At 49.0% G+C, this 26,895-nt stretch overlaps 1 protein-coding gene across 1 annotated transcript in view; it reads left to right on the top strand.

Annotated features, from left to right (window-relative positions):
- The window catches only part of Wnt7a (Wnt family member 7A), a 55,725-nt gene extending 29,240 nt beyond the window's left edge, over positions 1-26,485 (top strand). The window contains exon 4 of the mRNA XM_074044564.1: positions 22,427-26,485. Within this exon, the coding sequence (XP_073900665.1) occupies positions 22,427-22,906 (480 nt within the window). The 3' untranslated portion in view covers positions 22,907-26,485. The remainder of the gene's footprint in view (positions 1-22,426) is intronic.
- The last annotated feature ends 410 nt before the right edge of the window (positions 26,486-26,895 follow it).

The raw sequence follows: 26,895 nt of genomic DNA, 5'->3' as shown, positions 1-26,895 counted from the left end.
CCTCCCACCAGATTAGAATTCCCTGTCCTCTCCATGTTACAAATGTGAGAATGGTGGCACAGAAAGGTAAAGAAAATTGCCCAAGACCACACAGCTGGCTACCAAACCCAAACAGTCCAGCTGAAGACTCAACTCCCTCCCTTTCTCCCTTCCTTCCTGCTTTATTTCTTCCCTCCTTCCTTCCTGCTTTCTTTCTTCCCTCCTCCCTTCCTTCCTTCCTTCTTTCCTTCCTCCCTCCCTCCCTCCTTCACTTTCATGGTACTAGAGTTTGAACTCAGGGTTTCACATTTGCTAGGCAGGCACCCTATTACTTAACCCACACCTTCAGTCCTTTTTGCTCTGGTTATTTTGAGATAGGGTCTCAGGTTTTACCCGGACAGGCTGGACCACAATTCTCCTATTTTAGGTTTCCTGCCATAGCTGGGATGACAGGTATACACAACCTCATCCAACTTTCTCCACTGAGATGGGTCCTACAAACTTGCTCCCCAGGCTGGCTTCAAACCATGATCCTCCTGATTTCAGCCTCCCAGGTAGTCAGGATTGCAGGTGTGAGCCACCAGCACCTGCCTAAAGGTTCAATTCTTAACCACTAAGCCATCCTGACATCCCAGAGGGCTTGGACTTAAATACTTTTAGCCCTGTCCTCTTCCGATCCTGACACACTGAGAGTCCAAAATGTTACTGTAAGATTCTCAGATCCTCTGAAATGGGCAAATTAGAGACTGCAGTCCTCAGGCCTTATTCCCTCTCCCCTCCAAAGACCCCACTCTCTAGCCATTTGGGGATCATGGTCATTCAGACACTGTGCATCCCCTCATTTGGGATCTTCTGCCTGGGAGAGCTCACTTCAGGGCCAGGAGGAGACGTGGTGGCTATGTTTAGAGGGGGACTCTACATGCCTCCTTCTCACCAGGTGAGAGTACCTAGGCTGTCATGAGGAGCTGGACCAGGAGACGCATAGACAAGGCCATGTCCAGAGGCACCCAAACCTGGAGGAGAGATCAGGGCCACCTCCTCGCTCACCATTTCTGGGATTGCTTAGCCTGACAAAGAGCAAGCTGGGAAGCCCCATCCTCTCCCCTAAAGGGTCCTCTTTGTTCTTCTAGGCAATTGTGAGATTCACCTCAGCGTTTCCCAGAGCCTAGCCTGGAACCTGACACATTCTTGGTGACATAGGGTGACATGAATCCAAGGCCAGTGTCTCAAAATAGTGATTAAAGGGCTACACGCAGTGGGATTAGAAATAGCTGGCCTTCCCTTCTCATTTACAGGAGAGCCTGTGGTATATGGGATGGGCTCTGGAGCATGATCCTGGCTGTGCTGCCTCCTACCTATGCATCCTTGGGCATGTTACTTTGCCTCTCTGTGCCTCTGTTTTTCCATCTGTGAAATAGGGGCAATGATAATAGCTTAGTGATGATTAAATAACTAATATTAATAATAATAGTAATGTGATGATTAAATGATTAAATGAATTTAAGGTGGTTATAGTTGAACTGTTCAATACAGACACTAGAAGTCATATGTGTCTATTACATGTAAATGAACTGCAAATAAATAAGGTTAACAGTTCACTTCCTTAGTCATGTTTCCAGTGTCAGTAGGCACATGTGGCTGGCAGCTCCCAAGTGAGACAGTGCCTTGGGTACAGGGAGTCTCACTGGGCAGCTCTGACCTGGATGCAAGCAGCCACAGTATGCTCAGACCTTAGTGTTATTAAGGGGACCCAGTAAGGCCTCAGCAGTGGTAGCTGCCAATTCATTCACCTCCCTGGTCTCCAGCCATCCCAGGGGGTCTCCAATACTGGCCATCTAGTTTCTCCTGGAAGGATTCAGGAGAATTCAGCCAGTGGCTCTGAGACCATCCCGAGGAGGGGAGGGTCATGTTGAGGCACCATGAGCCTCCCAAGCAAGGTGAAGTCAAGGGGCTCAGTTACACCACAGTGAGACCAAGTCGAAAGGCGCCCAATGGCACAATTGCCTCCTTTGTCCTCTGGAGGGGACTGGAGTTCCCAGGTGTTATCAAATCTGCTGGGGTGAGGGGAAGGGAAAGGATCCAAGTGCTGGTGGGGGCAGCAGGGAAAAGGAGGGAGGTGGTCCTGGAGGAGGCAGCCAGGTAATTTAGAGGGATTGGCACCATAATCCTGAGTCCTTGGAGGAGAATGGAACTATGATTATATCCCTAAAAAAGAACTCCTTGCCTAGCAAAGGGGCTTCTTAAACTGTCCCCTTTCACTGTGCATTTGATACCCAGCTCATGAATACTGTATCCAGCAGGGCTCTCCCTTTTGGCTAAGCTGTGGGGTAAACCACATCATTGTCCAGCATCCTGGGGGGCTATTAATGCCACTGCACTACTCAGGTAGTGACAGAAACAGCATGCCAGGCTGCTGAGCAGTAGAGTCAGGCAGTCCCAAAGTTCTGCTTGAGACACTAAGGGAAGGGGCCAGCCCTGGCCAGCTGGTCATGAGCAGGCGTAAAGGCAGCCCTCAGATGCTCACTGCATGGCACCATGTACTCATCCCAAGGATAGCCTACCATGTGCTTGCCCCATTCCACATGCTCTTCCCACATGCTCTCGGAGCCCACTGTCATTCCTATCTGGCAGATACACAGCAAAAAGCTGTGTGCTTGAGGTTACCCAGGCAGAATGTCTGAGCCAGGATTCCTTACCAGCTATCCCACCTTGCCACCTGCCCTCTGCCTGTTGGTCCCCAGTGCAATTTCGTGTGTGCGTGCATATGCTTGTGCATGTGTATGTTTAGATGTGGGAGGATTGGCAGTATTTTGAAATCATAATAGCTCTGACAACTCTATTTGTGAAACACCATATAACTTGCAAGATCTTTGTTTTCCTGCCACTCCTGGCCAAGCCCTGCAGCTCTCCTCCAGGTGAGTGGTGGCACTGTGCCTGTTTTACAGGTGAGGCAGCTGAAGCTCTGATGCAGCTCAGTGCAGTGGGAGCTATTCTCCCTGGGCTTTGAGAGGCCTGGACAGACAGGAGGCAGGCGTGAGCTGACAGTCACACCCTGCTCTTGACTCATTAAGAATTCTAGTTGGTCTTTGTTCTGTGTTGTGGTGGAAATGACATGGACGTGGGAAGAGCTTCCAAGAAAACCTTGACTGTGCAGTTCCTTTGCTACACGACTTGGGCAGTCACCCCCTCTTAAGCCTTAGTTTACTCATTGGAAAAAAGGTACTGAGAGTGTACATCTCAGAAACATTGTACAGATTCACTGAGGTGACACCCACAAAGAGTCTCAGTGAACACGCTTGTGCACAGAATGCTAGGAAGCCCAAGCTGCTGTTATGAATACAAGATTAGGAGCCATCATCACCATAGCAACTTGAAAGCAAGTCAAGTTTAGTCCCTGTGTAGAACGAGCTCTTTCACACTCCTATGGGGGGGGTGAATGGGAGATGCAGAAAGGACAAACGATAGAAGACAGACATGCATAAAGCTGGGGCCAGGTGTGCTGGGCACTCGGATGGAGACGCACAACAGCCTGGTTGCTTCTTTTCTCTATTATTCTCCTCATTTACTTCGCTTCTTTTCTATTCTTTAAGGTCTTACTTCTAAAGTCTTTCTTTAAAACCTTCCTTCTTTTCTATTCTTTAAAGTCTCTTTCCTTAGACCTGTTCTGTCCCATGTTTTCTTTAATCTCTCTTAAAGTCTCTGCCCTCAGACTTTCACTGTCCCGTGTTCCCTTTTAAAGTCTCAGTCCTTAGATTTGCACTGTCCCGTGTTCTCTCTTTAGCTTTCTTAAAGTCTTGGTGCTCAGACTTGCACTGTCCCATGTTTCCTCTAATCTCTAGCATAACTCAGTACCAACAACGTCATTTTGCGGCAGTCCACTCGCAAGCCACCAACCAATCAATCCATTCCCCATCAAAAAAGCCTCACATTCTCCTTCAGCAAGTCTTTTATATCCAGTGGTAAACAAGGAGGTGGAGCAACAGTTCTTGGGGAGGGGTGTGACATTGTAACAAGAGAAACCTGCCTTCCTACTTCTCTGGATTTAAACAACTTAGGAAAAGCAGCTGTGCAGCATTTTGCACTCTTCTGTGGCTGGGGCCATGCCAAAACCATCCTGACAATTACTGGGCACAGCTGTGCTTATGTCAAGTTCTCATAGGCTTCTCATAATCTGCTGTCCACATCTGTGTTCCATTCCTAAGGATCTTCTTAGCTCTACAATTGCATTGTTTTCCACATCCTGCTCACATAGCATGCTATAAGGACTTGGGGAGAAGGAGCTGTTAGGAAGTCATTGAAATTTGTCCCCTTGATGAAAAGGAAGGTCACAGGGAAGCCATCATGACACCTGATGGTCCTCCCCTTTCTGACATAGGTGATGTCCACTTGGGTCTCTCAGTCAATTGTATCTGAGCAGCCAATCCATAAAGGGTCCTGCCCTTGTTTGCTCCAGACCCATGCCACATACACCCAAGTACACCCCATGTCCCAGGACATAAAAGTTGTCCACAAAGGCCTGTCTCCAGCCCAGACTGCCCTCTAATAATCAAGCATCCTGCATCCAGCTGATCCAGGATGCCCACCGGCACTGAGAACTTACCTACCCAAACATGGCTCGCTCTTGCTTCATCTCCCTGTCCTAGTTCAGGAAGCAGTGGCTCCATTTCCTGTGTAGGGGATAAACCTTGGCCTTACCACTATGCTCTTTCTTTCACACCCTAAAAATAATATTTCATTTCTACCTACAATGTCCATCCAGATTCTGCCCACATGCATGAAGCCCTGGGCTCAGTTCCCAGCACCACAAAAACAAAACAAAACAAAAACCCGAGTCTTCCCCGTTATAACAACCTGCCCCTCAACCCAGTGGTCCAAGCCACCAACATCTCCCAGCAGCAGTACAACATGCTCCTAGCTTGGCCTCTTGCAGTGTTTTCCTCCTTAGCCCATGCCTCACAATGGTTCCCATCTCTTTCAGAACAATGTCCAAGAAGGGTCTATGTGACTTGGGTACCCTGCCCTTCTCACCCCATCTCCTACTTCTCCTTTGCTTACTCTCTTCCACCTACGTTCATCTCCCTGTTTCTCATACATGTGGGTATGTCCCTTCCTCAGCACCTTTGTGCTTCTCTTTTCTTTTCCTGGAATGCTGTCTTCCCAGACATTTATCCCCCTACTGTCTCAAATCTTTGTGCAAATATCACCTCTCAAGAAGACCTTTCCTAACCATCTATTTGAAACTGCCCCCCAATTTGTCACCACTTCCTGTTCCCTTCCATGTTTCATTTTCCTCCATAGCACTTTTGACCACCTAACATAATATTGTTAGTTTGCCAAGGAATCCCAATTTGGCTGTGAAAACTTAGAGCACTTGCTGTAGAAGGCCTCCTGTGAGCGTGGGCTCAGACCAAAGCTTCCCTCCCACCTTTTTAGTTCAAGTCTGTGCCTTCAATACTTGTTCCAAAAGGCCAGCAGTGAAGGGCTATTTTATTTAAAATATCTGTATACCTCTTTCTTACTCCAAGCACTATTCTAAGTACTTCATATATATAGACATATGTGTGTGTGTGTGTGTGTGTGTATCAGTTCATAAAATCCTCCTGAGAACCAGTGAGGTAAATACTATTGGATCTCCCTCTTACAAATGAGGAAGCAGAAGCACAGGTTCAGTGATTCATCCAATGTCACACGCTAATAGAGAGCTAGAATGGGAATCTAGGCAGTGTGGCTCCAGAATCTACACTCTTGAGATGCTTCCTCTCTCTTCTTCATTAGTTCACTCACTCATTTATTAGATATTTATAGACTATCTTCTTTGTGTTAGGTGCAAGATTTTGGAGCCCAACAGATGACTAAAAAATGGTCCCTGCCTCATAGTCCAGAATGAAATGCTGAGCAAGTAAATAAAGGGAAGGGAAAATGTGTTTATTCAGCAAACCTTCACTGACACCTACATGTGTCAGCTCTGGAAGTCAGAGGCAAGTAAGCCAGAAGTTGTGCTTTTGAGAGGCTGTCATTGTAATGACAGACAGAGAAGAGTCTGTTATTGCATGCAGACATGACAGCATGGGCTGTCATGGTACAGAGGTATAGGGCACCATGAGACTCCAGAAGAGCAGCTCTCCCTTTGGGGACTGGTATAGATTGGTGGATGGATGGATGGATGGCTGAGTGGATGTTTGGATAGTTGGATGGATGGATGGATGGATGGATGGACGGATGGTGGATGGATGGATGGATGGTGGATGGATGGATGGGTGGATAGATGAATGGATAGTTATTTGGAAGGATAGTTGATTGAATGAATGGGTAAAAAGCTGAGCTCATTGCTAGAATGTTGGACATTTTCCCAGTGAGATCACCAGACCAGCTGAAAGAAAAGGTTGGAAATCCATGCATTCACTCATCCAACAAATATTTATTAAGCACCTATTTGTGTGTCTGGTACTGTTTTAGGCTCTGGGATTAGACATGCTTCTTGCCTTTATGGAGCTGACATTCTGGGATAAGTCAGACAACAAACATCCAATATAGAAAGAATGTATTGCAGAGAGTAATAAATGCTATGATGAAAATCTAAAGCAGGATGAGAGAGCAGGGGTGCCAGGAAAAGGACATGACTGGGGTGGTCAGGAGAGACCTCTCTGAGAAGGTGATTTAGAACAACAGGAAGTAAGGCTTCTGGGCTACACCACTTGAGTCAGAAGGAGCAGCAAGTTCAAGAACCCAGAGGCACAGAGGCTTCACCGGTAAGCAGTGAGCCACAGGGGACAATCAGGTCACAGGTGGGTGTGCTAAGATGGCCACACTCACTCCCTAGGCCTGCAAGAGAAGCATGGGTTTGGCCGTGTCCTGGAAGCCAGGGAGGCTGTTTGGTGAGGCCCCTCTCCCTGCACCCCTGGACAGGCTCCCAGTTGGGAGGCCGTCAGCATTTTAATTACAGCTCCCAGCTCTCAATGGTTTGTAGCTCAACCGTGAAACAGGCCCTGGGCAACATGTGGCACCTCTGAGTGATTTACTTGCTCACCATTTCTATATTTAGTGCCACTGAATGCTGTTGGCCAAGTTTTCAGAGAGAAGAACAGGAATGTGGGGAGGGGAGTTAAGGTTTTCAGTTTTGTTTTTTTAAACACAAAGATCTATTGCTCAGTTATTGTCTGAGGTTATTTCCCAGACTTTATGAAGTTACAGGTGGCCACTAATGGTGTAAGGCATGATCCTTCTCCTTTCCAAGTAAGAGTCCCAGGCTGTGCTTAGCTGCCCTCTCTTCCCTGACAGCATATATGGATTTAGAGGCACCACTGGTGGAGTGTAGGACAAAGGGGCAAAAGCATTAGTGGCAACTGGGCACCAGCATGGGCTCCCATTCCTTTCCTGAAGCTGGGGTCCCCACTAAGACTTGCAGCCCAGGGCCACAGAAAACAGACTAAGACACTGTTTCTAGGACCACACTTTGAGCAGCAAGGATTCTAATCAACACTGTTCAACAGAAACACAGTATGAGCCACATGTGTAAGTAACAAGGTCCAGTAGCCACAGCTCAGTGCAGAGCATGTGCCCAGCACATGCAAGGCCCTGGCTTCCATCTGTAGCAACACACACACACACACACACACACACACACACACACATGATAAAAAGAGGTGATATTAAGTGGAATAATATTTTTATTTAATCTAATCTATCCAAAATATTATCATTTCAATATGTAATCAATATAAAAACACTGAGATCTTTTATATTCTTTTCTGTAGTAAGCCTTTGAAATATCATACTTAGAACATATCTCTGCAGACTAACCACTACATTACAAGTGCTCACTCATGTGGCCAGTGGCTCCTGTTTTGGATGGGACAGATCTAAAGTTGGATTGCATACTTCTGCTGACTGAGACCTCCCTATCTTCTGGGACGTCCATACTATTCCTATAGGTAATGAGTTGGAGCTGCCCCAGGACTAGCTGGAGAGATCAATGTTACTCTCTAAGTCCCCAAGCCAGTTGACATTCTCTGTTGAGGATACTCCTAGAAAAATGTGGAAGTTCCAACCAGGTCCCCTGAAGCCACCTCCTCCAGCACCCTCATGTGAATTGGTACATCACACACTCTGCCTCGGTTGGCTTTCACAGAAGCCCTGAGATGACTTCTGCTATGAACAATCCCTGCTTTTCCTTTAAAGATCTAGGCCAGAGAGGATAAGAGACGTCCTCAGAGTGAGCTGGCCAGAAGCTGGCCAAGCTGGGACTCACTGTACATCAAGACTTCGAAACCTCTTTTCCCTCAGCCTAGGAGGTTCTAGCTCCTGCAGCAGGACATGGTCAGGAGCCCTTCCAGCCCCGCCACACTCATATAGACACACTGAGTTTGCCTGGGATTTCCAGAGAGCCTCGGGAACAGCAGAAAAGTAGGAATCAGAAGCCATGCAGCCCTTGGTAACAGGGCTGACAACCCAAGCCCTTCAGGAGCCCTGGGTTCCACTCCCACAGAAGCTCCTTGCAACTCAGGAATTCACACCCCTCAACCCTGTCCCCAACATGGACCCAGGGGGAGAGGCCCTTACTCACTCAGTGTGAGATGGCCAGGGGAAGATATCCACTTTGTCTTCCCAGTTACCCAGCTGGGAAAGCCTGAGTTTGCCAGGGCTAGACAAAGGGTACCTCATATGCACCTCAGGGTGCATATGGCCCTGGCTGCCTGCAGAGCAGCATGGAACCTTGACTAGGGTCAGCCCCAGACACCAATGCTAAGTAGGGAAAGAACAGGGCTGCCCTCCTGACTTAAGGAGCTGCTGTGGGATAGGGGTGCCAAGGGCTTCATTAATCATTGGCTGCCCAGGAAGAGCCTTGCTGGGGTCTGGGCAGTTTAGCTGGGGGTGTCAGAGACACAGAGGGTGGGTGACCAGGCCTGACCTAGCTCCTGGTCAGGGGTATCCTCTCTTGGCCCTTGTCCCAAAGCCCCTCCTGGGAGCTTCAGCCTTGATCTTCTGTAGACTGAGTAAGCCCCTATTGTATAAGATCCCACATTATAAAATGGCCATCTAGGCTTTTGAGTTCATTCATTCATTCATTCCCTCACTCACCCATTCATTCCCATGGCAGGTGCTTACTGTCTCCTGAGAGCAGATGCCTCACACACAAGACATGCATTGGGGCAGGGAAGGGAGAGCCTAGCAGTCATCCTAAAGCATGTTGGCTGGGAGGCTGTAACACAGGATGGCACAAGGCTCACACAGAGAGACATGCCTGAGAACTTGGCTGAGGGGTGGCTGGCAAGCAGTGCTTGGAGCTGTGGAGCTGGAACAACTGGGGAAAGGATGTCACAGGCAGAGGGAAGAGCAGCTGCAGAGGCCTGAGGTTGGAATGGGCTTTGTGGCCTGGGAATACCCAATGCTAAGTGTTCACTGAGAATATTTATTTGACCTGACTGAGAGGCAGTGGGGAGTCCTAAGTTCCAGGGTAAAGTTGTTCATAACTGCCCCCCAGGAGCCCCCATTATGCTTAGCCATGTGCCGGGCTCTGGTAAGGAAGGGCAAGACCCCCCAGCCCTGCACTCTCGGTCTCTTGGCAAGTCCATTCAGGGCTCCATCGGATCTCAATGCTCCTTCCCTTCCTACCTTGGGCCATCGCTGCCTCCACACCAAACGTCTTTCCTGCCCATGGCCCCCGCCATACACACACAGTGGGCTTTTGTGTAGACATCCCTACTGGTGATGCCCTTCCCTTGCTTTTCCAGTAGTAAACTCCTCCTCATTCCTCAAAGCCCACAAGTAATCTCCTGTCCCATAGGTGCACTGTTTGCTTGCCCTAAGGTAGCATGCACAGGTCTCTCCCTTTGGACAGGTCTCCCACAGAAAGACTCATTGGTCTGTATGTCTTCCACCACATACTCCTACTATGCTGTCCCGTGCCACACAGGCCCAAAGTAACGAGGCAGAGTGACCATGGCCTGAAACCTGAAACCGTGAGCCAAATACATTTTTCCTCCCTATAAGTTGATTGTCTCAGGTGCTTCATCACAGTGACAGAAAGCTAACAGTACTTCATTCCTTTTTCATAGAAGAATAATATGCCATTATATGGACAGGCCACATTTTGTTTGTAATGTCAAAGTCAAACAAAAATATAGAGCTGAATCTCCAGTAAGGGAACTTTTATTTGGGAATAAACAAAGAACAGGATTGCAATCTGGAACATGTGTCCAGGCCGGGATGGCCTCTTTGTTGGGGAAACAAAGGGAAGGTCAGGAGTTTTAACAGAACAGAGAAGTCTACGCAAGTTATTTTGAAAGAATGTCCACTGGCCTGCTGGGTGCTGGGAGACTGGCTAGCTGACTGACTGGCAGGTGGCAGCAGTTCCTGTGGAAAGCCAGTCATAAATAAAGACAGCCATAAGGAGAGGCAGTGATTCCTGGGATTGGTTCTGAGAGGGAGTTCTGGAGCAGGCATCTGTGACCTGAATGCTTTCCCTCAACTCCATTGTAGTGGAATGTGACAATAGGAACTCCATGTAGTCTAATGACTCTTCACAATCCACCCATCCATCAGGGAACATTTGAATTGTTTCACATTTTTGCTGTTTTGACAATTACTGCTAAGAACATTCGTGAACAAGGTTGGTGTGGCGTATGTTTCTGGTCTGACCTGTGTACTACACTTGTGCTAAGGCACTCATCTTTAAAGTTCACCATCTTCAGGTTGTCCCTGAAAGAGCCTAGGTCTCTGGCAAAGAGAAAAGGGACTGGATGATGTCCAGTCTGACCAGTCCGGCTATACAGGTCAGCCATGCCCTGGGTTCTCTGGCTCTGTATCCCCATGGCAGGTCAGCAAGTGCTGTGGGGCTGGTGCAGCCCCATGCAGCTGTGCAGACCGAAGCTGGCTCACTGCTGAGCATGTCTATAGGGCCCTTCTCTGGAAGTTGGCCCAGGGATCCCCTGTTGCATGCCTCTTCTCTGCTCTTAACTCTGGCCATGACTGGTTTACATCTTCCAGCATCTGCTCAGATGTCTGGTCTATCCTTTTCAAATGCCATCTCACACAGAGTGAGAACTCACCAGGACAAAGCCATGTGGCCTGGTCTACAGCTCTTCCCAATTCTTGATTTTGCCTTACTTCCTACCACACCAGGCCTTTGCCCACATGCTTTCTCTTGACTGCCCTGCCTTTCTCATCCCTCCTGTGTAGTGAGCCCTTCCTCACTCCTTCCTGTCAGCTTGAGGGGCCACTTCCTCGTCCCTCACATAAGCTGTCTCTTTGTTACTGCTGTCAAACAGTCAGTCATTTGGCAAGTATTTATTGAGCACCAGCTATGTTCCTGCAACTGATCTAAGTGCTGGGGACACAGGAGGGGACAGACAGGCCAAATTCCTGCCCTTGGGCCATTTACATTTTCCTGGGAGACACCATAAATCCAACAAAGAAAATGCTTGCTATGTCAAGTACTGTTTGAGGGAACAAAACAAAGCAGGGCATGGGGAAGGGAAGGCCCCACTAGAGTGTCATTGGGTAGGATTTGAGCAGAGGCTGGAAGGAAATGAGGAAGGGAAACATATAGAGCACAGGGAAGAGCATGCCAGGCAGAAAGAAACATCAGGTGCAAAGGCCCTGAGGCAGGAGCATGCCTGGTGTGCAGAAGGAACCACTGTGACCAGAGTGGAATAAACAGGGCATAGGGAATGAGGTCAAACAGACAGGAGGAGATAACTGGAGGACAGATGGAACACAGAACAGAGAGCCCAACATACCCATCCCCCAGCTTCAACAGCCCCAACATTTGCCCACGCTCATCAGCGCTGTTTTATTTCTTCCCTAGCCTCCCTGAACTGTAGGGGTTCAGGGAAAATCCCAGGCAGTGTGATTTTTTTATACCCACAGACTCCTGTGTGTGTCTCTGATAGTAAGGACTTTGCAAAGCACAGCCACAGCACAAGTGTCACTTGCATGATGTCCACAATGGCCCCATGCTGGCCAGCACCCCATAGATTTGCATCGCTCCCCTTCTCCTATACATATTTTCCAGGCAGGCTGTGGAGTGCTATCCTTCAGAGCCACCACTCAGAGGGCTGACATTAGCCTTGTGCCTATGTGACAGCTGGATGTGTGAACACTTCCCACCACAGAGGTGAGCCTCTTCCTGCCCACTTGGCTGCCCACCTCAGGGCAGTGGTGTATCAGCCCTTAGCATGTGGTGCATGAATGAATAAATGAATGAATGAATGAGCAGATGGATACCAAGTCCCAGCCAGGATGCTCCTTTGGAAGGCACATGTGGACATGGGTTCATGTTCCTTTGCCATAGGTGAAGTCACCTGACAGAGTCCCTCTAGTCCATAGTCCACAGTCCTCACCCAACCCAGACCACAGGACCACTTTTGTGAGTGCAGGAGAGAGGCAGTGGAGTGATGGTGTTGGGAGAGCCAGGAGGGGTAGGAGGCTTCCCCAGGCTCGGCTCCCTCCTCTGAATGGGTCTTACTGCTCCAAGTGCCCCTAAGGGCTCTACCAAGGGCTGGCATCAGACCCTAGTTATAGTGAGCAAAGCTGAGGTCAGGCCTGGGACAGCTGGCCTCCACAAGTTGGGTGGAGGGGGCACCAGGGTGTGTGTCTGTGTGAGTGTGAGTGTGTGTGTGTGTGTGTGTGTGTGTGTGTGTGTGTGTGTGTGCACAAGTGCAGGGGCAGGTTAGTGTGTGTGTCTGTGAGAACAAGGGAGAGCATTCTAACCAGAAACCAGAGTTGACCAGAGGTCAGTTCACAGGGACCTGAAGAACCAGCAAGGGATTCTGGGCTTTAACTGCCGGACAGCAGTTATCCAAGCACTTATAACCTGGCAGGCACTACAGCACTCAAGCTAAAGCAGGAGCTCTCCCTGCAGTCAGGGCAGCCCTGTACACACTGCAGCGGCCCCAGGTCTGGGTCTGTGGAATGCAGCTGGACCTGCACCCCACCTGAGCCAGTCAGGAACACTTGCTTGAAGTCACTGTGTCCAGTATGACTTAAAGAATGCAACCAAAGAGAAATGCCCCAAATGTTTACAGGAAAAAAACAAGAGCCGTTTTTCCCTCTTTCATCTGAGTTGCCCAGAGGAATACAGCTGCCACGGAGTGCAACAAGGTTTTTGGTGCATGATGGATCAGAAGACAAGAGGAACAAGGGGAGGAGGAGATGGTGGAGAAGCAGGAAAATGATGCGGAAGAGGAGTGGGAGGAGGAGGGGGTCTGTGGGGAAATGGCTACTTCCTGGGTCTCTGCAGCTACTGTAATACTCAGAATTGATTCCTACCTCAGGAACATCTGCAAGGATATGGCTGACTTCACCTTCCTGCTTCTCCCCTCTGACCCTGGTTTCTCTCTAGCTGCTTCATTATATATGTAGAAAGACCAAAGCCCAGAGAAGGAAAGAAACTTGCCTGTAGCCTCACAGCAGCATGGAGGTAGAACCAGAAATCCCAACCAATTGTTGTCTGTTGCCCCTGCCCTGCCCTCCTAGCACTGTGCCAGCTCATCCTAGCCCTCAGGGAACAAAGAGAGCCAGGCCCCCCAGGCTAGAGCCCTTTTAGATGGGACACATGGTTGCAGGCTCCCAGCAGCCCTTGTCTCATGTCATTCCCACCACTGTCTTTGAGGCAAGACTTGCCTCTGCTTTATAGTGAGGAACAAATCACTTCAAATACATTTGGTTGCAAGTAACAGAATACCAAACCAGAAGTGGCTTTGATAACAGGAGTTTCCTTTTTCTTTCAAAATAAACATCTGGATATAGTTTCTTTCAGAGGCTCAACAATCACTTTATGGGACCACTCTGCCACTATCACCCTGCTGACCTCTGGTTTTCTTGCCTATTGGTCACAGTATGGCTAAACTCCAGGAATCATGCTCTTATAGCTCAAGATACAAAGACAGGAAGAAAGAAGTAGTCTCCTTTTCCAATTCCTTTTGTTTTCGGCCTCTGCAGTCAGAGGGAGGCAGGCTGTAGCAAGCATGCCCTATTCTCTTCAAACTATCATTGGTATACAGTGGCAGTGGTAGAATTTGAACTAGCATTCTTGGGCTGCTTGGTTCTGCTTCTTCAAGATGCCTCTGTCAAACCATGGCATGTCTCTCTGCCATGTAGAGACTGGTTCTGATTGCCTGGTCACTGCTCATCAGCTGGGATGCAAATGGACCAGAAATAACCCCTCCCTGTGAAGGAACCAGGCTGGCCAAGCTCAAGGGGATCAAGGGAGAAGAAGCAGCAAGTGCCTAGCTACTGCAGAGCTCAGTCTCCAATCCTTAAGGTCCTATCCTCCCCAAGTCATTTTCAACAAGCAAGCCCTCCCTCAGCTCCCAAGCCTGCTCCACATCACTTGTGGCTTAAAACACATCAACTAGAGATGGCCACCTGCATTACAAGTCATCTCGATTGCACAGATGAAAGGGTTACTGTACCAGTTAGAATACTTTCAGCTTCACTGACTCAAACTGCCTTAACAAAAGCATTCATTAATTCACAGAACTGAAAATAATGAATTCAGATCTACCTTGATCCAGGGCACAAATAATATTCTTAGGAACTCATTGTATAACTCATTGTATAACCACCCCTACTTCCCGTCTCTGCTTCATGTTGTGGCAAGATGCCAGTCCACAGCTGTGACCCCTGCATGCTCCTCTGTGTATCTTGGTAAGAAATAACCAACAGGTTTTGACTTAAGTTCACAAAGAATACCCAAGACTTGTTCTGATTGGCCCTGACTGGCCTGTGTCACCAGACTATTAGCAATGATTGGCAGGAAACAGAAGAGACTGCTGGGTGCCAGAAGAGGTGACTAGTAGGAAATGGCAGAGGTGACAGCGGGAACTGGGCAAGGTGACAGGTGGGAAGTGAGGAAGGTAATTGATGAGGACTGGGAGAGGTGACTGTGGGAAATGAGACAGGTGACTGTGGAACAGGGAGAGGTGACAGTGGAAACTGGGAGAGGTGACTGGTGGGAACGGGAGAGGTGACAGGTGGGAAGTGGGGAAGGTAACCAGTGAGGACTGGGAGAGGTGACAGGTGAGCGTGGGAGAGGTGACTGGTGGGAAGTAGGGGAGGTGACTTGGGGGACTGGGAAAGGCGACTGTGGGGACTGGCAGAGGTGACTGGTGGGAAGTGGGAGAGGTAACTTGGGGACTGGGAGAGGTGACTGTGGGGACTGCAATCAGTGATCTGTGGGGCTACTTCAGTTTCATTATCGGGGGAAAGCCTCATAGAGGAGCCAATGCATGCAGAGCTCTATGCTATACCAGGCTTGCTGGAAAACAACACACCAGAGAAGGGTGTCAGGTACTGGCAGAGTACCTGCTGGGGCTGGGTGGTGGCATAGGGTGGCTCTGAGGGAAAGGTGGCATTTGTGGAGTCCCTGGAAGGCCTGGGTCAGGCTTGAATGGCACTATTTTCCTGGAGGAGAGCACAGCAGGCGCCATACATTCTGGGAGGTTGCGAATCCTCCTGATTTTCTTGGTGCCACCAAGTATTTCAGGGTGGCTCAGAGTTAGGGTCATTGAAAGAAGCTTTTGATGTTTAAAATTAAGTGCCCTTCCAAATGCCAGTGAAGAATGACAGATACTCCCAGTCACAGGAGTGCCTCATGGCACTGCCATCATCTCAAAACCCCTTTCTTCTCCCAGGAAGTTTACTCCAGCTCCTCTGGACAGCCCCAAGAGTCTGGGACAGACCCAGGAGGCTGACTTTGATGGTATCTATTTGGCATTATGAATCAAGGGATTTTCTGAAGCCAAGTTTCTCCCCAGGCCCCTCCCAGGCTTGAGAACCCCACCCTGAGTATTTCTGGGCTCTGATCAGCACCTGGTACATTGTTGGCCCTTCCTGGGGGACCTGTCAGAAAGAGATTGATTTTTCTCCCTCCAGCGGTGTGGAAAATCCTTCCTGTTGCTCCAGACAGGTTTGGGGCACTTCTGGGGGACAGAGAAGGATCTCAGCTGCAGCCCCACCCATGTGGGTACAGGAATCCCCTCTCAGACCCCAGCTGTTGCTTGCACATACTCCAGGATGGGGAGCTTACCCCTCTGGCAACCCCCTTCAGCTCTGGTCCCTCACTGAGCAAGGCTCTGCTGTCCTAGGCAATCCTAGGTCAGAGTTCTGCCTTTTGGACACACAGTCCCTCCCTGCTCACCCTGCCCTGGGATAGGTCTGCAGAGTTTGTGGGGCTAGTGCTCAGGGACCCTAGAGACTGCCTTCTCTAGGATGAACAGCTCTAGCTCCTTCTTCTGTTTCCCTCTATAATCAAACAGGGTCCCATGATGTAGCTCAGGCTGGTCTTGAACTCACAATCCTCCTTCCTCAGCCTCCCAAGCTCTAAGATTACAGTCACCATGCCTGGCTGCTCTATCTCTTTCTGTCCATCTGATGGAGAAGTCACAAAGGAAGACCATCCCTTCACTGGTTGTGTGCATCAGACCTCAGTTAGTATGAAGCCTCTTGGCTTTTTACCATCATAGTTGATCCTGGACCATGAGAGTTTCTCTCAGTCTCTTCCCACCTGTGCTTCTTTACTCTACTTCTTGCATTAAAACTTGTAGGCATTTACCCCTTTTCTGGCTGGGCTGAGGCACAGTTTAGTCTGTGGAAGGAAGGAAATCTGCCTGGGACTCCACTTGCATGGTCCCCTGTAGGACCAGGTGACTGAAGTCAGAGTTCAGTTGCACCCAAAGACCCCACACATACACATTCCTCGTATGTCCCTTTTTCTGGCCATCTGCTGCACCTGACCATCTTCACTGTGCCCTCAACACATGCTCTCCCTCAAGCCTGTCTCCCCTGCAAACCCTGGGTCCCTAGCTCAGGTCCAGTGTCCCCATCAACTATAGCCCAAGCACCACACTCTGTGCTCCTTCATTCTCTTCTTTCCCAGGTCCTGGAGCCAGCACTTCTGGGCACTGGTGACAGCTTCCACCCAGGTGCCCAGCCTGCCACTCTGGCCTCCAAAATAATCTCCACTCTATCCAGAATGCTCTCCACAGGTGCCAAGCAGACCTCATCAATGCCTCACATGGACGCCTTGGTGAACCAGGCACCTCCCTGCCCGCCTCTCAGCTCCGGCACCCTGTCCCTTTGCTCTCCAGCCATGCCTCTGCCTTTCCACTCCCCTTGGGCTGCATTCTCCTGTCTCAGCTTCACACTAAAGGCCTTGGCACATCTGAAGTGCCCTTTTCCATCTCTAGATCTGCTACTCTAGTCTGCCCTTTCTGCCACCGGGCTCCCAGCACAGCCTTTCCTTCCGGGAAGTTTCCTGGAGCTGCTTCTCCTGTTCCCAGTTGTCCTTGTTCACCCATCCCCTCCACAGCACCTACGGGTTTCTAATTAGGTTTGGGGAGGTGAGTAAGGCACAGCTGCTTTTGATTTGGGATTGCAAGAGAGCTCACAGAGGCTGCAGCTTGGACAGGAGAGGACAGTACCTTCTGCACTCAGCCCTCCCTGGAACCCCCCACAGGGGTGATGGCCCAAAGCAGGCAGTAATGGGTTCTCACTCTCACTGCACAAATGAGTACACGTAGGGACATTCCCTTTGCAAACAGGGGTCAGTGCCCCTTCTGTTCTAGGCCACTCGTCAGAGCCTGGAGGTGAATATACTGGCCAGGTTCCTGAGAAGTATCAGAGGTGGGGTTCTCTGGGAACAAAGTCTAGATGGAAGTTCAGTCCAGGTTTTGTTGGGGACCATAATGGGGTAAGTAGGGGCAGGACTGGCAGGGGAAGGGGAGCTGGATGTTAAAACCTTGGTGGGGAGCTCTGGAGCAGGTACTGCCCACCCAAGCATCCCACCTCTGGCTAGAAGGGTCAGACCCTGAAACCCCACCTCTCTCAGGGCCTAGAGGCAGGCCACCAGGGAAGGTGCAGTGCTCCCACAGCTGGAGGCTGCATGCTGCTCACACTTCAGGCCATGGGGAGCCAGAGCCTGCCTGTGGACTTCCAAGACCCAGCAGTAAATATGCAAGAATTTGTAAGCCCACAGCGAAACTGGTGGTTGCTTAAAAATGGCCATGAAGGGAGCATCCAGTCACCCCACAGAAACTGAAAATCACAACAAAGTGGGGGTTGGTGTGGTTTGGTTCAAGGCTAGTTCACCAGCACAGAGCTGCTGCAGCTATGAGGCAAGTCTTTTCTTACAGGGCAACCAGAGCGGTCAAGGTCTGTGTCCATCCCAAGTTGCTGCTGGCCTAGTGGGGGACACTGACATATGCATGGGTCATCACCCTGACCAGAAGACAGGGCTCCAACAGGACAGCTGTGAAAACCAGGAGGATGTCTACCCTGAAAATCAGGAGAGGCTCAGTGGAGGAGGTGACTTTTTTTCTGACATGGTAGAATATTCAAAAGGTAGGTCCAGGAATGAGGATGTGGCTCAGAGGTAGAATGCTTGCCTAGCATGTGAAGCCCTGAGTTCTATCACCATCACCACTAAAAACATAAAAATAAAAAAGCAAACCCAGGAAAAGTAAGACCCTTGTCGATCCACCCAGTCTTCAGGCGCCTGGTGCCCTCCCCAGAGGCAGCCACTCCTGCCAACTTCCCATGTGTGGTCCTGTAAAGACTCTGCACTTGTTGGTGCATTCTTGAACAGATTTTTTTCTCACACAAACAAGAGCACACTTCATATTTTCCTATTGTTCTCTTAAGAATGCACCTTGTAGACTGGCCCTCCTGGGTGAGTGCAGAGTCTCTGCCTTCTCCTGAACAGCTGCAGAACATTCCAGGTGGTAGATCTGCCATTACAGATAGGACCATCCCCTTTGGTGGCCTCTACATTCTTTCAGCCTTCGGATGTCTCCAAAGCTGCCTCTTTGAGGCTCTGTCAACCACACACGGGTGAGCATCCTCACAGGCTACACTACACATTCAGTAGAACTGTGGGCTGATTCTTGGAACAATCTAAATGCAAAGACTGGCTTTCAGATGAGGAAGTGGCAGGTGCAGAGCCAGACACCTGGAATGGCTGGAAGGGTCTAGAGCCAGAAGGACAAGCTCTGCTCAGCCTTGTGGAGGTACCAAGAGGATTCCCACAGTAGTGGGCAGGGGCACTGGGCACATTCAGATTGGGAATGAAAGTTGTGGAACAGCTGGTGAATGGGTGGGTGAGATTCCCACACCAGGGAATGCTGCTCAGCCAGGACAGGGAAGGAAAGTTTGACACACGCTACCATGTGGAGTATGTATGAGCCTGAACACTATGCTGAGTGACGGAGGCCAGACACACAAATGGCCACCTATTATACAATTTCTTTTATGTGAATGTCAAGAACAGGGCCAATCTATAAAATCAGAATGGAGATTAGTGGTTTCCTGGGACTGGGAAGAGTGGGATGGGGAATGATGCAAAAACAAGGGGGCTCTTTTGGAGGTGATGAAAACATTTGAAAACTGTATTGTGCTGATGGCTACACAGCTCTGGAGACATACTCAAAACTACCAAATTGAGCACTTTAAATGGGAAAACTGTCTGGTATGTGGACGATTATACTGCAATGAAGCTATTAAAAAAGTTTGCTAATCAAATAGGACAAAATTAATGGAGCCAGGATGGTACAGCACATTGGGGCTGGCATCAGAAGCCTGAAGGATGTAAGGCTGAGTTGCTAGGACCCAGAGGAACTTTACAGAGAGGAGACCCAAGGAGGAGCTGGGGGCACAGCTTTCTGTGGCCATCCTCTGGGGCCCAGCTGGGAGTAAGCAGGGGCATTAACTCCCAGAACTTTCTACCCCTTGGTCTCCCACCAGCGCCTTCCACTGGCCAAGCCCACAACCCTAGCATTCTTATGCAGCTTGTCTTTACTCCAGGACCCAGAGGCAGCCTGTGGAATGGCTTGAATGCCTTCCCCTAGTAAGCTATGTTTGGGCACTTCCTGAGCACCTACTACATGCCAGAACCTGGGAAAGTGCCTTGAACCGTATCATCACAGGGACTGCAGAGCCTCAGACTACCTGAAACTGAAGTGCAGGATCCTGATCCTCAGGTAAAAAAGACAGCTTGAAAGTTGTCCCCTCAGGCAGCTCGGAAGCTAGAGTCAGCCTGGCCTTTGGGAGCAGGGAGGAGGCAAAGAATGCAGCTGTGTCCTGCACATGCTGCCTCTGGCTGTCTACCTCTGGGAAAAGCTGGCTACCCGTTGGGTGACCAGCCCTGGCCAGGCCAGCTGTGATTATGCCCAACTAATGCAGACATAATGCGGTCCCTGTGGCTCTCAGAATGCAGAGTTAGCAGAGTTAGGCTGGATGTCACCTGATTAATGGCCAATTCAATGCCATCACAGCTTCAGTCCATCAGTGACCCCAGAGGAAGAGGGAGACCCATGCGGAAGAGATGTGGCCTCAGGCAGGAGTGGCAGCTATGCCCCCAGGACTTGGATCCCAGCCTTTGGCTCAGGGCCCATTGCCCAGGGCTCACTACAGCAAAAACAATCACAAGGGCATTCACACTGCTTTTTCACTAGAACCTTCCAGTGCTAGCATTGCCTTTTTAATTAAACAGCTTTACTGGTATAAATCACATACCACACAATGTAGCCATGTAGTCTTTTTGGCAAAAACATTCAAAATCCTTTCTTCTAGCTTTTTAAAATACACAGTGTATTTTTGTTACCTGTAGTCACAATGCAACTTCTTATCACTAGCACACCAGAACTTCTTTCTCCCATCTATAACTTAGCATCCACACTCTCCCCAGCCTCTGGAAACCCCCAGTGTATGAGACGTCTTTAGACTTCACACGAGTGAGAACACGTGTACGTGTCTTTCTGTGCCTGGATTATTTCACTTCACAAAAGGATCTCCAGTTCCATTCATATTGTCACAAACAACAGGATTTCATTTTTTTTTCTGTCTGAATTATATTCCATTGTGTGTAGAGATCACATTTTTGTTTATCTATTCATCCATCAATGGACATGTATGTTGATTCCACTCCTTGGCTGCTGTGACTAGAGAGCACAACTGCAGGTGTCTCTTCACATGTTAACTCCATTTCCTTTTGGATGGACATATATCGTAGCTAGATCCTATGGTAGGTCTACTTTAATTTTTTGAAGAACTTCCATACTGACTTTCATAATGGCTGTCCTAACATTCCTACCATGTGCAAGGGGTAGTAATTTTGCATCCTTGTCAACACTTGTTAACTTTTGCCTCTTTAATAATAACCACACTCTCAGCATCTATCAGCACTTCTTTCCTGGCTTTGGCTACTTAATACTCCATTATATGGTATTCCACGTCTCATATACCCACTCATTTGTGGTTGGACATCTGTGGTCCCCACACCTCAGCTATTATGGCTAATGGTGCTATGATCGCTCATGTTCAGGTTCTTATGTGGATATATATTTTCATTTATCTCAGGTATGTATGCTGGGTCATAGGTGAACTCTAGGTTCCCTTTTTGAGGAACTGTCAAATTATTTTCCAAAGTGAAAATATGGGAAAGAGAACACTGCAAGCACCCTAGAAGATCCCTGGGTGGCCCTGGCCAGCCAAAGCCTCTCCCCCTTGACATTTGTGATCCTCATTTCTTTACTTCTAATTAAGTATACCATCTCCCTCCCTATGGGCTCCTGGACAACACAACCCAGCTTTGCCTGCCTTTATTCAAAAGAAGCCATCCTGTGGAAATCCAGCATGACTACTTCTTTTCATGTATTTCTGACGTTGGTCCTGTTAGTGTGGTTTGCTGTACCATTGGTTGTCACTGCCCTGCCATTTTCCATCCAGTGCCTGTAGTTGCAGCTAGGTATTCCACAGGATGATAAGCAGGTGGGAGCTCCTAGGAATGTGGCTGCTATACCCATTCTTGACCCTGTTCCTTGTGCATGTGCGGTGTGGAAATGAAATGTCTTGAGTCCTGGGTGTGTGCATCCTCATCTACATGAGATTCTGAAAAGCTGGTCTCTGACATACCCACAGTCTGTTTGCACGTCCCAGCAGTGTCTGAAAAACACAGTAAGCCTGGCACAGTGAATGGCCACGCTGTCTTTTGGGATCAGTTTCTATGCCAACAGTTCAGGGCCCAACTGCGCCAGGTATTAACTATTTTGATTATTACCCCAGTGTTGCCAGATGCCCCAAATTTTACAAGAAAACCTGGAATCCTACCTTTGAAAGTAAACCCTCCTAGTTTTTAAACATTGGTTCACAATTGATATTAGACCTATGCAGGCCAAAGAGAACCAATGTGTGCTCCAGTCTCAGCACCAAACTAGGTACCACATAGATGTTGACAGGCAAGCAGGGCATGCAGGTCCAGGTGGGAGGTCCAGCACCAAGGCTGTGGAGATAAGACTGGAGTCCAGGTCCAAGTTCCCCACATCAAAAAAAAACAAAAATACCCAAAGCCACAATTAGCTAGGTGGGGCAGGGGTAGGTGGGCTGGGGGCTGCACTTGGCTGTTCATTGCCTGCAGTGACATGCGCTGTGCTCTTCCCTGCCTGCCCTATAGATCCTGGAGGAGAACATGAAGCTGGAGTGTAAGTGCCATGGTGTATCAGGCTCCTGTACCACAAAGACATGCTGGACCACACTGCCACAGTTCCGGGAGCTGGGCTACGTGCTCAAGGACAAGTACAATGAGGCCGTTCACGTGGAACCTGTGCGCGCCAGCCGCAATAAGAGACCTACCTTCCTGAAAATCAAGAAGCCACTATCCTACCGCAAGCCCATGGACACAGACCTGGTGTACATTGAGAAGTCGCCCAATTACTGTGAGGAGGACCCCGTAACAGGCAGTGTAGGCACTCAGGGACGTGCCTGCAACAAGACGGCTCCCCAGGCCAGCGGCTGCGACCTCATGTGCTGTGGTCGTGGTTACAACACCCACCAGTACGCCCGCGTGTGGCAATGCAACTGCAAGTTCCACTGGTGCTGCTACGTCAAGTGCAACACCTGCAGTGAGCGCACCGAGATGTACACCTGCAAGTGAGCCATGGCTGAGCACCCTCTGTCACTGGCCAGATCGCAGAGAGGACCGGACAGTCTCCAAGCTGCAATCTCTCTGTAGGCCACTGCCTCCATCTTCACAGGGATCTGTAGAAGCACTGAGCTTGTCTTTTCTGCTGAGGGGCACTGATTCTGGGTTTCCTGCAGACACCTGTAGGAAAATCCCTCAGAGCCCTCCCCTATTCTGCCCCATTGCCAATGCTGCTCCACCCTCCCCCTGACACCGCCCAGGTCCCTCCATGGTGGATAAAAGTCTTCTGCAGCAAAAACTCTGATCCTTGGGCCTCATCATAGCAATATTTAACAATTTATTCTGATAAGAAATAATATTAATTTATTTAATTAAAAAATTCTTCCACCTCATCGAGATCCGTTTTCTGCAATCAAAGTGGACTGCTTGCTTTCCTGGCAGGATGATTTTGTCGCTAGGACCAAGAGCCAACTAGAACTGTGCATAGTTATTCTTTATGCAGATGCTCCTTCTAGCTGATTTTGCAGTGCCCCCTTGCAGCACCAGATGTTTAAGAACAAAGAGCAGATGTCCTTTATACTTACATAGATATATACACATACTTCATATATGTATTGCTGTTTGCTGCTACTTATCCAGAAATTTAAGCTGGTCCAGATTTGGAGACATATTTTTCCAGAATACATTTCCAATTCTTTTGTCCTCCCCAGTTCAAATTTTGCCATTAGAAAAATCCCGTTTGCATTAGAGTGAGGAAGGATAATAATAAACTCCCAGCAGTTTCCATCTTCTGGAAAGTGAGCCACTGGATAACAGAAAATTTTGTAAGAGACTATTTTTCTATGAATATTTTATTTATATGGAGTTTCCTATATTGCCCCCATGGTCTGTGCTTCTTAATGCTGGTACTCACTGGGGGCAGGAGGGTGAGGCCAGGGTGTAAGGCCAGGTCCAACAGGGACCTTACACAACTGGGTTGCCCACAATTGCCTGGGGCTGGGGCATCAGCCATAGTAACTGGGAAGAAATCATACCCCAACCTCATCCTAGGAAGCTCAGGCCTTTGAGCAAGGTCACTGAGTGGTAACCTTTGGGTGCGCTAGCTACTGTGGAGGGTGGGCCAGCACCCTCTGCTTAATGTAATCATCACAGGGACTTGGCCGTCATTAGACAGAGGCCAGCTCAGGGACTCTTGTACCTAACCAACATAGTCCTGCTACTGCCTGTATCCCAGGAAGTTAAGGTACAGACCTCAAATAAGGAGTAGAGAAGCAGGCGGGGTGGGAGCATGAGCAGTCAGATTTACAGGGACTTCTTGGATGCCCTGTTCCCAGGGAAGAGGTGTGGGCACAGTCTCTCTGCTGTAACTCTAGCTTAACTCTAGGCCTCTAAACCTGGAAACTCCCTCTAAGAGGCTGTGGATGTTCTCGTGTATGTCCACTTGCATTTCTACCTGTGCGCATGTGTGTATGCACTCACGTGACTATGCCTTGAAGCACCCAAAAGCACTTGTGTGTGTGTGTGTGTGTGTGTGTATCTGTGTGTCTCCATGTACCTGGGAGACTGAGTCATATGCATGGAGCTATGGCCTGAGCATCTGCTGGTCCCCCGTGTATTGCTGAGGTGTGTAGGCTTACAGGTGAGGGCCTGCAGTGAGGCACACAGCAGGGAACTTTTGTGATTGTGTTGAGCCACCAGAGATGGCACCTCTGAACTCTGCCCCCACACCTGCTGGTGAAACTCAGATACCTCTGAGACCACAGCCCCAGGTTCCATGTGCTGAGAGTCCCTCAGCACGTAGGCCATGTCCAACTTGCTGATCGCAGCACCAGGCATGGATCACAGCATGGGAAATAAATGTGGCTGAACGGTTGGTCAGTTTCCTCCCTTGGATATATTTTTAAAACTTTTTCTTTACTTGTGTGTCTGGATGAGTGGGCATGTGAAGAAAAATGCAGTAAGTGGATAAAGAGATGGATGGACGGGTGAATGGATATATGGATAGATAGATGGACAGACAGACGGACAGATAGGTAGGTGGACAAATGGACAGATAGGTGGGTGAGTGGATAGATAGGAGGATAAATGGATAGCTGGGTGGATAGACAGTTGTATGGACAGATAGATCAATGGTTGGGTAGGTAGACAGATAAATTCATGGGTGGATAAATGAATAGGTAAGGAGAAAACATACAAGAGTTTCCTGAAGCCTCTGTGACACATTTTCTCTGCCTTCGGAAAACCTATGGTGTCTCTCAAGAGTGGGGATTTTCCCAGAATACAATTTTTTCCTGGTCAAATTGGCATCTGGAATAGAGGAGGTTCTGGTCAGCCTCCCCAGATGGCTATTTGCGGTTACATAAACTAACTGAGTCACCCCCAGTCCTCCTTCACTGTCCAGGTGATGAAAGGGCCTGTCAGGGTGGCTGGGCTTGTGAGAAGAATGGCTGGATTGGTCCCATATCATACTACAGGCTCCCAACCCTGGATCCTGTGCTCTCCCTTTTTTTTCTTTTGTGCTGTTGCAGATCAAAGCAGGGTCTCACATAAACTAGGCAAGTACACTACTACTAAGCCACCACCCAGCCCTTTTTTTCAAGAAAGACCAAACATCTGGGTTTCTAAACACAATTTTTTGGCATGTTGATAGACACCACTGAGTAAAGCAAAACACGACCTCAAGCTGAACTTGGACTTTGTGCCACCATCATGGCCCACTTCTCGTTTTAGAGATGGACTCAGGCCTAAGAGGGCAGGACTTTACTCCAGGTCACACAGCATGCCCAGCAGAATGAAGACAAAGCTCAGGACTTGTGCCTCCTGGGATGGCTTTTCACCACAAAGCACCAACTAAGGCAGCAAATCAATTTGCGGGAGAGGGAAGGCTGGAAAAGATAAAGTTCCTGCACATGCACGCACACACTGTAGACTTGAATTGAAGACGAGATCAAGACTCCATGGAGCAAGATGTGTGCTTTCTCAAAAGCCCTGAAGGGATGAGCTGGTGCCAAGAACCATGCTGCAGAGTGTTCTTTATATGGGTACCTGGACAGGTAAAAAAAGAGAGGTGGATGGATGAAAGAATGGGTGGAGAAGTGGGGGCATGAATAGAGAAGTGAGTAGATGGAGAGGTGGGAACATAGGCAGAGAAGTGGGTGGGTGGGTAGAGAAATGTGTGGGTGAATGCAGAAGTGGGAGCATGGACCTGGTGTTGCCCATGTGCAGCCATCAACCTCATCTCTTCCTGGGCCACTGCAATCAGAGAATGCTCCCTGGCAGGGCTCCAGGGCCAGCTACAAGGCAGGAAGATAACAAGTCACTGACAGGCACAGACCTAGATCCTTGTTCTGGGTTCCATGACCATATTTGCCTACTTGTGGAAGTCGATCAGTCATCTGTTGTGAGGAACAAATCACCATAACACCCAGTATCTTCAAACAGTAAGTTTGTGAGAGCATGATAGAGTATACTGACACAAGCTAGATGGTGTAACCACTGCACACCGAGATGATATAGTGAAGCCTGTGATTGTACTGAATATTGTAGGCACCTGTAATACAATGGTGTTTGTGTATGCAAACATAGAAACGGTAAAGCAAGGAGCAGGGGCTAGTGGTATATGCCTATAGTCCCAGCTATATAGTGAATTTAAGGCCAGCCTGAGCTACACAGCAAGACCCTGTCTCCAAAAAAAAAGGTACACTAAACATACTAGGCAATAGTGATTTTCAGCTGCATTGTAATTTTACAGAAGTGCTATGGTGTGTACAGTCTGATGTTGAAGTAAATGTCATGATACAGCACGTGACTGTGTGCTATTGACGAGTCCACAGACACTTTGAGCACTTCTGGGCCTGGCTGGGTTCCCTGGAACACCTGGAGACAGCCTAGATCAGGTAGGGGCCTGCTGATTTTGGCAAAACTCTCCCATATTTGCAGTCAGCCTACTACAGTCTGGTTTAGGACAGCTTCTGTTAGGATGACTGGGCCCTGTCTTCCAC

This window comes from Castor canadensis, chromosome 10, assembly GCF_047511655.1.
Source record: "Castor canadensis chromosome 10, mCasCan1.hap1v2, whole genome shotgun sequence".
NCBI classification, from domain to species: domain Eukaryota; kingdom Metazoa; phylum Chordata; class Mammalia; order Rodentia; family Castoridae; genus Castor; species Castor canadensis.
This window is presented reverse-complemented; position numbering and strand designations above follow the sequence as displayed.